At 33.1% G+C, this 15,596-nt stretch overlaps 1 protein-coding gene across 5 annotated transcripts in view; it reads right to left on the minus strand.

The window, feature by feature from the left end:
* Nucleotides 1–5,747: 5,747 nt before the first annotated feature.
* Nucleotides 5,748–15,596, minus strand: part of LOC126747423 (tubulin polyglutamylase TTLL5) — a 48,068-nt gene continuing 38,219 nt past the window's right edge. For 4 of the 5 annotated variants that reach the window (XM_050456061.1, XM_050456042.1, XM_050456053.1 and 1 more), the window contains 4 exons: nucleotides 14,598–14,757; nucleotides 10,792–10,942; nucleotides 10,564–10,730; nucleotides 5,748–6,016 (listed from right to left, as the gene is read on the minus strand). In XM_050456061.1, the coding sequence (XP_050312018.1) occupies nucleotides 5,839–6,016; nucleotides 10,564–10,730; nucleotides 10,792–10,942; nucleotides 14,598–14,757 (656 nt within the window). In that variant the 3' untranslated portion in view covers nucleotides 5,748–5,838. Of the gene's footprint in view, nucleotides 6,017–10,563; nucleotides 10,731–10,791; nucleotides 10,956–14,597; nucleotides 14,758–15,596 lie in introns of those variants that run through there. The other variant, XM_050456081.1, reaches the window with a different exon arrangement.

A 15,596-nucleotide genomic window follows, 5' to 3' on the forward strand; every position in this document is an offset into this window, starting at 1 on the left:
TAACTGATCAACTATAGAATATTTTCTTAAAATGGTGGGGATAATTTTGACGAATCACCACAACAAGTAGTCATTTACATAAATCCAATCCAACTACCAGGCTCAAAAAAAGAAAAGGATCTACCAAGACGCATTTATGCTGTTATCTTTAAAGAATATAATCAAAACTATAGGAAAAACACGGGATGGACTAGTGATAATCGAAACCGAAAAAGATATAACAAGGCAGTAAAGAAAATTAAATAATTTCTTAGAATAAATAATATCAAAAAAGAAACAAGGATACACTCTATCATGGATAAGCAGGCATGGGATACGTATATTCATCTTTTTTTGAATTAGAAATAGTCTTAAGTTCCTCACCACCTCGTTCAACTGTAATTCTAAGGGTGATTTTAATATTAATTACGCAGATAAAAACCAAAGATCACTTAAATATTTGTTAGCTTCGTATGGCTTGGGCTTGTTTTTTTACGTTACATTTTAATATAATTACGATTTGTCAGATTATGAGGCAATTTATTGTCATTTTGATTTTATTATGAAAGCATCTATAACTGCTAAGGTGATCGTATATTCCTTAAAAGAAATTTTAAGGCATTCCCTCAGTCTTGCTCCAAAATTAAATAGAAAACTTTGTGTGATAATAATCAACCTTTAATATAATTTTGGCATAAACTTATTAATTTTTGTAATAATAAATTTAAGTAAACAAGAGTAATGTTAATTCTTTACGAGGTGTTACGAAATCTAAAATGCTTGACTCAAATTGCTAAGACGCTCTAAGGTGCCAATACAATAAACTCATTTCATTCTTCAATTGCCTCTCAGCTGACTCAGAACATTCCGTCTACTTTAGCTGATCCCTATAATTTGATAATGGTGTGTCTGGTGAGTTTTTTTACTTTATACCTAACACAGCTGAAGAAATCATGGAAACCTTGAAGTATAGAAGTATAAACCAAAACTAACAATAAAAGTTCTATCAAATTTGCCTCCACCAGATCTACTATCATTAGCTGAATCCATTATTGCTTCTTCTGGACGGTGACTTTCCGGCTCTGTTAAAGCAAGCTATAGTAATTCCCGTTTTTTAAGTAATGAGAGAATACTCTTGCTAATTTCAGCCCTATATTTCTGCTTTCTTCACTCTCTAAAATTATGAAAAAGCTGCTTAAAAATAGGATGAATGTAGTCTTACAAAAAATATATCTTAAATAAGGCTCAATTTTATTTTCAATGTACCAAGAATACAAGTCATGCTGTTTTTCATCATAGAAATGTAAGGAGGCCTGATCTTGAAATGGTTAAAGCCACTTTTGCCTAACAGGTGTCAAAGGTTTCGTTCAGCTGGTTCTGAATCAGATAATTGTTACAGCAGGTGGGGGCCGCAGGTTACTATTTATAATCTATCTAAATGACTTACCATCTTTTGCCGATGATACTACTGTTCTTTGGCTTAATAAAGATACAACCATCCTCAGATGAAAAAAGCCTATTTTTCATTGGTAGAACCTCAGTCATGCTACGGGATTTGTTTTTGGCAATAGGTCTAAGACATTTAGGTCTTCTTAAATACGAGTATTATGGGTCTTGCAAACCTCACTTTATTATCCAGAAAATTTTCACTGTTCCTTCTGTATTTAAATTGGAGACTATTTGGTTGATGCATAAAAAGTATTCTTTAGTTATCCAGTCGAAACATGTGAATTATACTCGGCCCTTATATAATATAAATTTAGCAATCCCTACATATTCTTTACCCAAAAACTTAATTTTTACGAGAGTAATTCAACCATTTTCCACGGACTCTTCGTAAAACTGTTTCTTATAAATTATTTAGAAAAAAAAATTTTAGTAGTAAAAAGTTACTATACCGTAAGGAATACTTCTTGAACCATTTTTAAGTTTTAAATATTATTTTGGTTGCGATGATCGAAATGTTACTAAAAAAACAAATCAATAAATGGTAAAGTTATGCAGTGGCATCTCCACCAAGAGTTTTAGATGTGCATTTAGTATTGTGGGAAATCCAATACTTGAAATTATGAAACCTTTAGTTTAAAAAGATCGATTTCCGGAGTCTTGGAAAGCATCTACAGTGGTACCGGTTACTAAGGTGCGAAATATCCAAAGCTGTTCTGAATATAGAGCTGAACCTTAACCTTAAGAGTTAGCAACTATTCGTAGACAGCTCTATATTCAGCATTAGGTGATAGAGGATGTTTGTCTTAAAAACAGAATTTTGGTGCGCAATCAGCCATGTTTTAGAGGCTGTTAATCACAGTAAATTTGTTTTGGCTGTGTTTTTAAATTTGAAAAATGCATTCGAAACAGTTAATAGAGACATACTATTAGATAAACCAAAAATAATGGGTCTTAGTGATAATGTGTTAAATATAAAACATTTCTGATTATATGCCTGTAAAATATGGATTTGACCGCAGCGTTGTGCGCTTTATTGTTTTTGTTGTACATAAATGATCTTGTTGGTGTATTAAAACATACTAAAATTGAGGTAACTGCAGACACTGCAATCCATATAACCGGTAACAACATAACTGTCATACAAGAGACTATGAATAATGATATGAAACTCATATTTGATTGGCTATGTTTTAACAATTGAAGAGTGGAAATTAGAAAGGGCCTAAGTGCCTTTTTTTCCGAAATTCAGTTTTGTTACATAGAAACGTTCTATGTGCCATGCTTTATGTCCTATGAAAGGTTCTAAGTGCCAAAATTACATTTTTACCTTTATAAGAGTCCCTCGTAAATGTCGATAGTTTTATGCGCGCAAGCATTTTCCTTAGAAAGGTCTTAAGTCCCATATATTTATTACCTTAGTTATGTCTAGACATTTGCACGTGTACGTTGTGTGTGATATTTTCTTGATTTGAAATACATTATAATGGAAGAAACCCAAAGAAAAAGGAGAAGTAAAGGCAGTGGTTCATTTAGAAGTGAACAGAGTCGTTTAAAAACGAGTGGAAAGTCATACAAAACTTATAAAAAGAAGATAGTACCTAAAAAAAACTATCCAGGACAGCAGGTATGGAATACAAACTTATTAGCTATTTTCGCGGAGATTATTCCGAACCGGTTCTCAACGCTAAGGCAGGAATTAGTATGTGTGTTGATGTTGGTTTGTGAATGTATTTGTAGAGTAGGCCTTAGTGTTCAGAACCGGTTCGGGATGATCTCCGCGAAAATAGCTACTGTTTTCTTTTCCGGTTATAACTTTGTTTATTTTTTGTAGATTACATGCAAATGTTGCAAGTTCAGCTGCAAAGGTGTTACCCACGAAAGAAGACGTTCTCTTTTTGAAAAGTACCATGCACAAAATATGAAAACACAAAGCACTTTTCTAATGGGGCTTAAGTGTTTGTGATGTTCAAAGAAGGCGACATGGTTCGTATGAGGATGAGCAAAATAGCAGACGTCAAGCAACAATATATTACTCCCTTTCTAATGGCCAAGGAAAATTTGAACGGGTATGTAAGAAAACATTCGGTGTTAACAATAAAAAAATACGGGTCCTCATTGAAAAGAAGAAAATGGGTGAGACCTGTTATAATGATAAACGTACCAGACATGCTGCTCCAAAATTTTCTGAAGCTGATCGTCTTCTGGTAAAAAATCATATAAACATGATACCAAGGGAAGTTGGTCATTATTCAAGGGCCAAATCCGAAAAAGAATACCTTAGTCCTGACTTAAATATCCACAGACTGTTTAAAGCTTTTACGCAATTACACCCAGATTCATCAGTCACATACAAATTTTATAGATCTGTTTTCATCAAGGATTTTCCCAACCTAAGTTTCCACAGACCACGAGTTGATACATGTGATATTGTGTAGCACATGTCACAAACTAGAGTGTCAAATTAAAGCCAACATTAAGTCAAGTCAATCTGCAAAAGATCAGCTGGAAATCCATCATCGAAAGGCCGAAAGGGCAAGAGAGATATTAAAGCAAGAGTCTCAAGATCCCGAAAGCACAAAGTGTTGTTTATCCATGGATCTACAGCAGGTCATGTTTGTTCCATCATTGACACACATGTTCTACCTTTGCAGCTGTCCTGCTACAACTTAGGAGTTCATATTGGGGATACAAATGAGGCCTACATGTGTATGTGGCACGAGGGAGTAGCTTCTCGTGGAGCCATTGTTAACCGTGGATTGACCCTTAAGGAGCATTTGGTAATATAGTGTGATAATTGCGGGGGCCAAAATAAGAATAGAATTTTATTGTTTACATTGATCTTTTTAGTGGCCAATGGTGTTTTCCACACTATTGAACAGAAATTTCTTGTAAGTGGCCATAGTTTCATGCCCTGCGATAGAGATTTTGCTTTAGTAGAAAAACGGAAGAAAGTATCTAAAGCATTTGTACCCTCAGACCTCCAAGCAATAGTAAAATCAGCAAGGTACGCTCCACCTTTTAATGTTGTTGACATGACTCCACGCGGCTTTTGGGACCTAAATCAAGCGGCGGATGAGTATATTAACACTACCAAGTTAAATATTAGTAAAGCTATAGTAATAACGTTCGAAGCTACGAATCCTACACTTATTAAGCTAAAAACTTCATTTTTTGATTTTGAAGAAAGGATGCAAGTTAATGTTTTAAAGAAAGGGAAAACTTTAGCTGGACTCAGACAGGCTAATATAATGAAGCTGCCATCAGAAAGTAAGGTGTCGGAAAAATAAAAGGTATCTCTTCGAAGCATGATTCCTTATCTTCAAAATCCAGAACACCAACGTTTTTATAAACAGCTACTTCAGATTGAAGACAATGATTTAGAACAAAAAAAAGAAGTAAAATCTATTTTATGAATATTTCTATACTCAAAATCAGTTATGGCACTTAGGTCTTTTCCTAATTTTACTTGTTTAAACATTTTTATTTTGTAGTAAGAAGTTTAGTTTGCAATTTTTTGTTAATAGGTAGGTCTTCCGTTTCAGTTTAAATGCATAATACTTAATAAAGCTTTACTTAAAAAAGTTCTCTTGATTTTTATTTAGTTTTTCTCTATTATCTCAAAACCTTTTTTTGGCACTTAAGCCCTTTCTAATTTCCGCTCTTCAATTGATAACTTAATCTTGTCCTGTTTACTTGGTAAAAAATAAAAATTAATGTAATGCGTCAACTAACAGTTTGAACCATGTATAATTAAATATTTCTAAAAATTAACTTAACAAGGTTCTATTATTATTTATACTTTGCAAGTTTGAGTATTTAATAAAGTTTTATCGAAGCTAATATAATAATTAATTTTACATGAAAAAAATCTACAAAAGTTTGCTAGTTTTCTATGAGTTGTATAATTTATGTTATATCTGGATATTATCCAGATGTACCCTTTTCATTCTAAGTTGACGATGACAAAATACGTTGAATTGGGCTAAAGCTCCAAAAATACTTACCAACATAAATTTCTTTAAAAAGTAGGTCACTTCTACTACCCCCCTTAAATAAATAAAGTCATAAATTTAATCCTAATTTGTGGACGAACACCTAAAGCTAACAACCATATAGAAAAAATAGCAAATTCGAAGCCTCCTATTTACATATCACAATGCCGTGTTTAAATTGTACTAAAATCGTGTGAAAAAAGATTGAGAGAGACAAATTGTACGCGATTTGGCAGCTCGAAGAAACATTTTATATTGCTTGTACTAAAAAGAAAAACACACACACGCGTTCCACCCACCCACGTAAGCAACATTTTAGTGCCGCAATTAATTGATAAAAAAATGTACAACATTTATTTGGTATCATGATAGTCAATAAGCGCTTTAATATGGTGTAGGAAAAAATCGGAGAAACCATTCATGAGCTGCTCGTTCCCTTGACTAATTTGTTTTGTTTGTAGGGTGGTTTGAGGCCGTACTGTTTCGGCACGTTCGGGATGCATTTCAGGAAACCCTGGAATCCAGGCGAGTTGCTGTTGTAGCTTGTGACCGCGTGGGCCGTCTGGTGGATCAGTACCTCCTCCAGATCACATTCCCTATAAATTTATTAAGAGATTAATAGTTGAAAGAATTCGGTCATTATGCTCAAAGAGAACAATTTTCAAGAAAACGAAAAAAAGGGAAGTCTCGATCTTATTATACAGTATCAGACAAAATTAAAGCAACTTTTAAAATAATTGCATAAATTGTGTATATTCAATTCCTGACAAAATGTTTTATAAAAACATGTTTGTTTGCCAGACACGAATGTTGTTTGTTTACTGGCATATAAATTCGACATAAAAAAGGAATCATGAAGTTTTAACAACTGCGACAAAGTTAGAGCAACTTAAAAATAAACTTTAGGTTTTAGTATTGTATGAGAAACTGCGCAGTTGTGATGTTTTTATTTAAAATATGCCGCGCGTGGTGTGCATTATTCGCTGAACCTAAAACAAAAACTTATTGATGCCTATTTATCTGGAAAAAAGCAAGTATCGATATGAGCTACATTTGGAGTTCGAAAAGAAGTTATCAAAAACTATTTAAAATTGCCGAATCCGAGGTAGGGTTACGAGTGTTACGACTTTTAAGCCTGGTGGTCGACCAAGAAAAACCACGAAAAACTTTCGCACAGGCGCATTAAACGACTTACTAAAAATGATCCAGGAATGCGTTCGACTCAGATTTTACCCGCAGTTGGTAAAGGCACAGTCTAACACAGTCAAGTCACTCGACCCTTTTCGACTAATCCGCACCTGCGGACGCCGCCCCTCTCGCCTATCGGAGTTTATCGATCCCCCGCATGCGGGGGATTTATACCGGTTCGTCGACGAAATGTGGTTATAGGGTTGACTCGGTTCAGTTTATTTTCGACGTTTACCGAGTGTGCCAATATTTTTTGTTTTGGTGAATTTAATATTCTGTCATTTAGTGCTAGTTTTACGGACTGTTACTTTAATATAATTTATATTAATAGTAGTTGTTTGGTAGATTAGATTAGATTAAAATAAGGGTGAAGTTTCACTGCGACCTAAAAGATCTATTGTGTGCCCCTTTCTAATTACTGCTTGATGTTATTCTCAAGTCAAATTACTTCGTACAATCCTATGGCTTTAATAAAGGCTAGTAGTTGTGACGGTTCCAGTAATGAGATATTTCCTTCTGGAATTTCATAATTACCGAGGTGCATGGCACGACTGAGTTGTTTGGTAATACGTACCTACATACCTACATAGTAGGTAAAGTGGATTTTGGGAAAATCCCCAAACAAGTAAAGGATTAAATAAAGGGTGTCTAAATTAAGTGTCTGAACCAAATGATTCCTCTTAAGTAACCAGGTCAATCAAAAAAATAAAGATAATCGGTACAACCCTACGTTTTTATTATTGAGAATAATAATGCTGGATTGAATAAAATAAGAAATAAAAAAAGAGTTCAATTTACACAAACCCCCATAAGGCATTTATACAGCAAAATAAAATAAAAGTTGACCAAAATGCAACTAATATTTTATTTTCATTTGAAAACGTACAGAAGTACGCACGGCGTTTTGGTCAGAAAACCCATTGACAGACAAAGAGATAAAATTTACCTACATACCAGGTATTTGTGTTGGTCAATTTCTTGAAATATACCTGGCATGTGATTGGTAATTCCTTATTTCTTATTTTATTTTATTTTGCTGTTTAAATGCATAAATGTCAAATAAGGCCTTATTTTATTCTATTTATCTGTATAAATTCAGCTTAACTAGTCGGCAATTAAGGTATACATTTAGGTTTACACCCTTTATATTAGGTACACCTTTATTAAGATTAAAGGGTTTTTAGGGGATTCTAGTTTTCTTAACAACATTCAAGGTTTTGACTCAAATTTAAGCGTTTTATTTGTTGTTTATTTAAAGTGTCACAATGAATAAGCGTCAAAACTCATCAAAATATTTTAAAATAAAAAAACCTTGATTTTACCTAATAATATTATTAAACATAATACTTTCCTTATTGCCCCCCGTAAACGCATTTCTAATGTGAACTTTGTGGACGGACTTGTATCCTGTCATGTGAGGGGTGCCGGCGTAGTTTACAAGTGATTTACGACCGCTTATAAAAAAAGGCGGCATTTTGAGGCCATCAAAGATGTGATTCTACTTGTTGAAATCTATATACTTTGGTAAAGGTGTCTTCCAGGATTTTTAACGTGGTTTAGTGGATTTCGGATTACCTGCGGGAAAACCAGCTAAAAATCCCTTCTGATCTAAGAAAAATAGGGACGCAAGAATGTTATTTGCTAGGTTTAATCAAAACCGGACCACCCACGAATAGAAAAATGTTTTTTTTTTCTGATGAATCTAAATTTCTTATATTTTCAAATGGCAAAAGACAATTTGTAAGACGTCCTGCAAGAAAAAGACTTGACTCAAAGTACGTTGCTACTACTGTAAAATAGGGTGGCGGCAATATCATGGTATGGGGCTGCTTTTCGGCTCATGGAATAGGTCCTATTTACAGAATTAGTATAATGGACAGCGCCTCAAAACACATCGCTAAAATTGTAAAACTGGTTTACTAAGCAAAACATTAATGTTTTAAAGTGGCCACCGTAATTGCCAGACCTATATCCCATAAAGAAGGCATTTATTTCCAACAGGTTTGTTATCCAATTACAGAATAAGTTGATATCTAACATCCTACCTAAAACTTCTGCTGTATAGTAGTACAGCCTCATAACACTTAGAATTCTGTTCAATTTTGCTATACAATTTGCCGAATTACAAAATTCAAAAGATTCAAAACAGATCTATGATAGCGATTCTAAACTGTAATAGATACACATTAATAGTTAATACATTAAATGTTTTAAATATATTTTGTGTTAAAAAAATATATATGTAATGAATTATTCTGAAGTGTGATGGTCTTTGAACATTCAGGTAATATTTTTATAAAATTTGTCTTGCAGTCAATGTATTTTATATTTTAAGTCTGACAATGCTTACGATACTTTTTTCGTTTTGATATAGATTAATAGCTATTTTAGAAATAGGATACTGCGTCCCAATTGCGTTGTAATTGCAGGGTTTACTTCTTAAATATACCATAGATATTTTTCATCAAAAAAAAAATACAGTAGCGGTAAGATCTCGTCCCATAGTCACGAAAACTATCTTAGTTCTTTAAAATACTTTTATTCTACTTCTGTTGTATAGTAGTATCGCCCCACATCACTTAGAATACGTTTTTTTTACGCACTAGTGCGTAAAGTACTCGCTTTACACACTACCCAAGGACTATAAAGTTTCACTTTTTACGCATATCCGAAATCATATCTATTCCCTTCATTAGACTTAATCGAAATATAAGCATGTTTTCCGTGCAAAGAACAATCCGCTGGTATAGTTAGTTCGAAAAAAAAAATTCTGAAAAAAATCGATACCTCCCTCGTATTTCTTTATACCCGTATTTCGTTATACCCGAAAATGAAAAAAACCCAAACTTTGAAGGCCGACATCTCGGCTTCTATGGGAGCTATCGAGAAAATTCCAACGGTTTTGTCTTAGTTTCGCCATTTCGAATTTAACGAGACCATCCGCAAGGTTGTAGCTTTTATAATAGCCGAGATTTGGCGTTTTTGATACCCATTTTTGACCTCAAAAACAAGGTCGAAAAAATACTAGATTTCTTAGTTCTGCTCTGATTCCCTTATAACCCAGTATTTTCGTGATCTACTTGATAAGAACAATCCGCTGGTATAGTTAGTTCAAATTCGAAAAAAAATAAATTTCTTAAAAAAATCGATACGGGGGGGTATACCCGAAATATGAAAAAACCCAAACTTTGAAGGCCGACATCTCGACTTCTATGGGAGCTATCGGGAAAATTCCAACGGTTTTGGCTTAGTTTCGTCATTTCGAATTCAACGAGACCATCCGCAAGGTCGTAGCTTTAATTATTTTTCCAGTATCCTCGAAAAAATTATTTTGTGTTCTTGTGTCAATACCCATAGAAGGATACAATTAAATAATTTCCTGATGGCAAATGATGTGGCGAAGTACTTTTTAAATTCCTTCCATCATAAATTGGATTGCGATATCTGCTTCATAAAGGTCCATGTCTCTCCGACATAAAGCTTCTACAGACAACTTTACTGGTTCTAATATTAGAGCTAACTGTTTGATTACATCAAATATAGGATCATTCAGTGTTAAGAAAGGCATTTTTAATTCAGTCATATCTTTTCGTATGAAATTTTCTAACAACGCTGCAGCATTTTAAAAAGGCTGCTCCAACGTGTTTAACAGTCTAAAAATAATTTACGTTCTTTTTTGTCATCTTGATTCACGTCATTTTGTATTATCACATTTTCCAGAGGTGGCGTTCTAAAATTTCTGGTATCAAATTAAATTCATTCCGGGATTATGGAATTTTTTTTGAGACTAAAATAGTGATTCCTGTTTTTTCCGGCATTAAACTGAACATCCCGAGATTTCGGTTCCTTACTTTTTACAGCGATCCCGAGATTTTCAGTATTACGACCCCAGGACTGCAATCCCTAATTTTGCACAAAGAAATTTTTTAAAGGTTAAAAATTAAGTGTTAGTTACCTGGCGTGGTCCAAAAACTCTTGATACAAATCTTTCGGGATCTGACTCGGTTTATCGGACTTGTCCACAAACAGATCCGTTTCCCGATTGTACAAGTATAAAAAGTCGTTTAGTTGTTTAGCCACGATGGCCGCTCGATCTTTCGTCTCCAATTTAGCGCTGGGAGTCTGAAATTTTCATATATTTTTTTTTAATCACGTGGTACAACTATAATGATTTTTTAACTACCTTTACTACATACGGTGTTCTCAGATAGTTCGAAGCTTTTTGTAAGAATTTCAAAACGATCTCGACGTGGTCGTCCTGGTCGGGCGAGCTGACGATTTTCCGTAAAATGCAGACCAAATATTGACTGAATGTTTTACGGGCTTCGCATTGGCTAAAACAGGGCGCTACGATTATATTTCAAGAAATTCTTTAGATTAAAAGCTAAGAAAAATGTTACTATTGAATTTGCTGAAAGTTTAATGACTTAAACGTTTTAAAGTTTAACAAAAATTAAGCTAAATAAGTACGAAAGTTGTTTAATAAGTCCTTGGAGGTTTAGGAACATAAGAAACTCTTAAAAGCCGTAATAAAAAATCCAGGGCCATATTTTAATTCAAATCAATATACCGGGTGGTGCGTCGCCGAGCGGAACATATGTAAACAACAATGTAACAACCCATGTAAATTTTAATGGGGTCAATTATTGGCTTCCCTGTACATTTTATAGAAAAAATGTAGGATAACTTTTTGAAGAGACCAATCTAGCAAACCCTTGTGCAAAGTTTCAAAAAATTTTAATAAGCGAATCTTGAATTATTCAATTAAATGTAATTGCAAAATTAGCAAATTTTCGGTTCAGGTAAAACCAAACGGGGACCAGTAAAATGAATATTGTAACTGACGTGAGGAAAAAGTTTTAATAAATCAGTGACAGTCAATATTTGAAAACAAGTATGAATTATTCAATCGACGAAAAAATAGCCATAATTAAGTGGCATTATGCGGGAAACAGTTTTAGAGCAGTATCTGAAATGTTTTCAGTTTAGTTCCCCACTAAGCCCATTCCGTCCATTTCAACTATTGAACGTATTGTCAATAAGTTCGAGTCCAAAGGTACTGTAATAAATAATTGTAAATGTTCAACTCAGGATATCGAAAATAGAGCCGAAGAAAGAGAGAACAGAAATCTTAATATTCTACTGAGTGTGGAGGAAAACAAGATGGTTAGTACGAGGGTTCTTGGTCAAGAGGTAAATAAACATCATACAACGGTATTGCGCACTTTAAAAATACACAAATATTCGTATAAATTCGAAAAACATCAAGAGCTGCAGGAAGGAGATGAAGAGCGAAGAATGGAATTTTGTTTTGAAATGATTGAAGGAAAGAGCAAATAATTATAGGATTTTTTTAAGAAATATTTGTTTTACCGATAAATGTACATTTACCCTCAACAATGAACCAAAAGTTCAGAATTGCCGGTATTGGAGCCAAGAAAATAAACATCGCTTTGTTCATACTCGGACACAATATCCCCAAAAAACAAATGTATTCGTGGGAATTATCGGACACCATATCATTGGACCCTTTTTTATGGACTATAACCTAACAGCTGAAACCTATTTGGACTTATTTCAAAATCAAATTAGATCCGCCTTGGAAGAAGTTTGTTCAGGAAGATCAAATGATGTGGTACCAAATGGATGGTTGCATAATGCCCTTATTTGTATAATGCCCGTATGATTAGAGAGTGCTTGGAGGTTTAGGACTACAAGGAAGTCTTAAAAGCCGCAATAAAAAATCCAGGGCCATATTTTAATTCAAATCAATATATAATACCTAATACAATAAATTATACCATATGCATCCAAGTGGCTTAACACCTGCCTGTGTCTTAAATTATTACAAACTAAACTACCGACTTTGCAGGGTGATTCTCGAACAACAAATAAGAATTTTCTATATGAATGTATATATAACCATCTTGCTTTGCGTATTTCACTATTATTAAGTTTCTTTAAATTTTGTTACCTGCTCGAAAATAAAACGTTGTTAGAGTAACTAAACTGTAAATATAATCGTATAAATTTAAGAAAAAAATTATAAAATTGTACTTTAATAATGGTTTATTTCGACGAAGAATATAGGATCGTTTGGCCCGTTTGGTTTTACCTGAACCGAAAATTTGCTAATTTTGCAATTACATTTAATTGAATAATTCAAGATTCGCTTATTAAAATTTTTTGAAACTTTGCACAAGGGTTTGCTAGATTGGTCTCTTCAAAAAGTTATCCTAAATTTTTTCTATAAAATGTACAAGGAAGCCAATAATTGACCCCCTTAAAATTTACATGGGTTGTTACATATATTGTTTACATATGTTCCGTTCGGCGACGCACCACCCGGTATATCATTTTGTGTGGTAAATTCTATTTTTCTTTAAATAACTAATATGTAGTTCTGAACTATGTACAAGAGTTGCAAAGTTTGGTGTTTACAATTTCTGCAAGATAATCAATATGTTTTTGCTATTTAAGATTTTGGCTGGTATAATTTCCATGTTTGGTTTTTCTTACTTCCTTACTAACTTCCTCTAAAAAGTGGTCTATTAACATTTCTCAGGAGAGAAGGCAATATAGCTTATTTTTATCTTGATGCTGAGTTTTTGAGAGTAACCAGTCCTTATATTACTAAGGTCATTGCACAATGTCTTCCTGGCATGTTTTCCATTAAATATACAAGCACTATCATCAAAGGAACCGACAAAAGAAATTTGAGAAGAGTATTAAGTTATACTTTAAAAAAACAAGGCTCTAGAAACAATTTTAGGGCTTCACCTTGTCACTATAGTTGTGTTTCAATTTAGTGATCTGTTCCCTGCCCTCAAAGTAACTTCTCAAAAAGCTCAATATCACACCTCTAATGCCATAATGGTTTGAAGTTGGTGTAGCAGGTTTTTATGAGGTACCTCTCCCAAAGACTGCAATGCATTTTTTGTTTGTGTTCAAATTTTTTCTGATTTCTGAAGTAAGTTTGTAGACAGCATGTGCACTGTGCAGTACTCAGCCTCTCTAGAAGTAATTATTGTAGTAGTTAGCCATATCCTTTAATGATGCAGACTGCTCATTATCGTTATTGGTAATTCTAATTGTTGACCATTTTTTTAAAATTTGTAATTTCATTTATTGATTAATACATTTTTTATACTATTTGAATTACATAACAAGTGCCATTTGTAATAATAAAATTTAGCTTATTGTATTGTTTTTACTCTATTTCTAGTTTGTCTGTATGGATACTTTCTCTCCTTTCTTATGGCCATTATCAACTCGTTTGAAATCCAATCCTTTATTCTTCTAACTTTTTTTGTCATACTTTTCAAAATTACATACTTAATAATTGAAACAGTACCTTACTAACAAATTTGTTTCCAGATATCATAGCAATCTGTATTATCTATTTCATTAAGAAAGATTTTACTAAACGTAATATATCACTTGGTATGACATTTTGATTGGATTATATTGCATTTTTTCTCATGAGAATTAAAGTTTCAGTTGTAACATTATTGGAGAATGGTCTGTGATGTGTGTGTCAACTTTACAAAAAGTGGTCGATGAACGTTTTGTTTTGGTCTGTAACTCTTGTTGGGATCCCAACAGATTATTGCAAATTTAAGGTTCTGCCTCAACTGCTTAGTGCGTAGGATAGGTAATTGCTTTTGTTTCTATTACTTTTGTTATTTTTTAGAGCTAGATTTATAGGTGTCTGGTTTCCCTGTTACTTGCCATTCTTCCTTTATGTAATTACATTTATATGCTATGTAAAATGTGTTTCAACTCTTATGTTTTAAATATTTGTTAATAAGAAGAAGAATTTCCCAAAGTAGCGACCCAAATATCAAAATATTCATTTCTTCGTTAAAATTGCCCATCAAGAAATGATATAATGAACATTCTCTATGAATTGGCCAAGAATGAATAATAAGGCTTTAGAGTTATTAAAATTCGGCTTTACGAGAATTAAACAAATGGCATATAACTTACGTAATTTTCTTGCCGCACTTTAACATATCGACAATCTTTCGCCTCATTTCAACGCTGTGCGCCTCCTTGGTGACCTTACTAGGAGCCACTAGGGCCTGTTTGTGTCCCCCACTCAAGGCACGCTCGTATCTATCCTGCCTTCCGGTTACTTTGGGAACAACTAGAAAAGATTATGACATTTTTAATATGTTCAGACACTGTCATATCGGATTATTAGTATTGAAAATTTAGGATTTCTTTTTGTCCACTATAAAAAGTTCTGTATCATTTTCGAAACTAAATTTAAAAGTTATACAGATTCTTAAAAAAAAAGCTTTGATTACATTAAAAAACGAAATTATCTAATTGATAAAAACTAAAGTTTGTACATAAATCCCTATAACATTCAAAATTAAAACATCTTATAACCAATCAACTCTAACGCATAAAAAGAGACATTTTAATATTTCTCGGGTCATTTTAGTCATTTGCCATATATTTCAGGTTTCAACATTAAATACTTTAGATCCTCACTGCGTTCCATTTTGAAAAAAAAAATTACATTATTTCTTTGGAAATATAACACCATTATTTTTTTTTAAATCAAATATTGAAACCCTAATATTATTATATAATGTACTAGTAACAATTAGCATAAAGTAAGCTTCTATCATATGGGCACCACAAGTCGAATTCAATGTTGATCTGATTGCAAAGGTTCAACAATTATTTTTAAGGTTCCTTTATGCCAGAAAGTTTGGTATATACCCGTACATGATTTCCTATAATACTATGTTAACTTGATATATTGTAAATCATATTATCACAATCGTATCTATTATATTATAAATAATATTAAACTTTATGTTCCAAAAATACACCTGCCAATAAATAATAATAGACTATTAATAAAACTGATTAGTTACCAATAAATAAGATGTTAGAAGAACGTAGCCATGGGATAATTAAGTGTGATATAGACTTTTTACACTCTTCTGTAAAACAAATAAAGGATGCTTC

Source organism: Anthonomus grandis, chromosome 2 (genome assembly GCF_022605725.1).
Source record: "Anthonomus grandis grandis chromosome 2, icAntGran1.3, whole genome shotgun sequence".
NCBI lineage: Eukaryota > Metazoa > Arthropoda > Insecta > Coleoptera > Curculionidae > Anthonomus > Anthonomus grandis.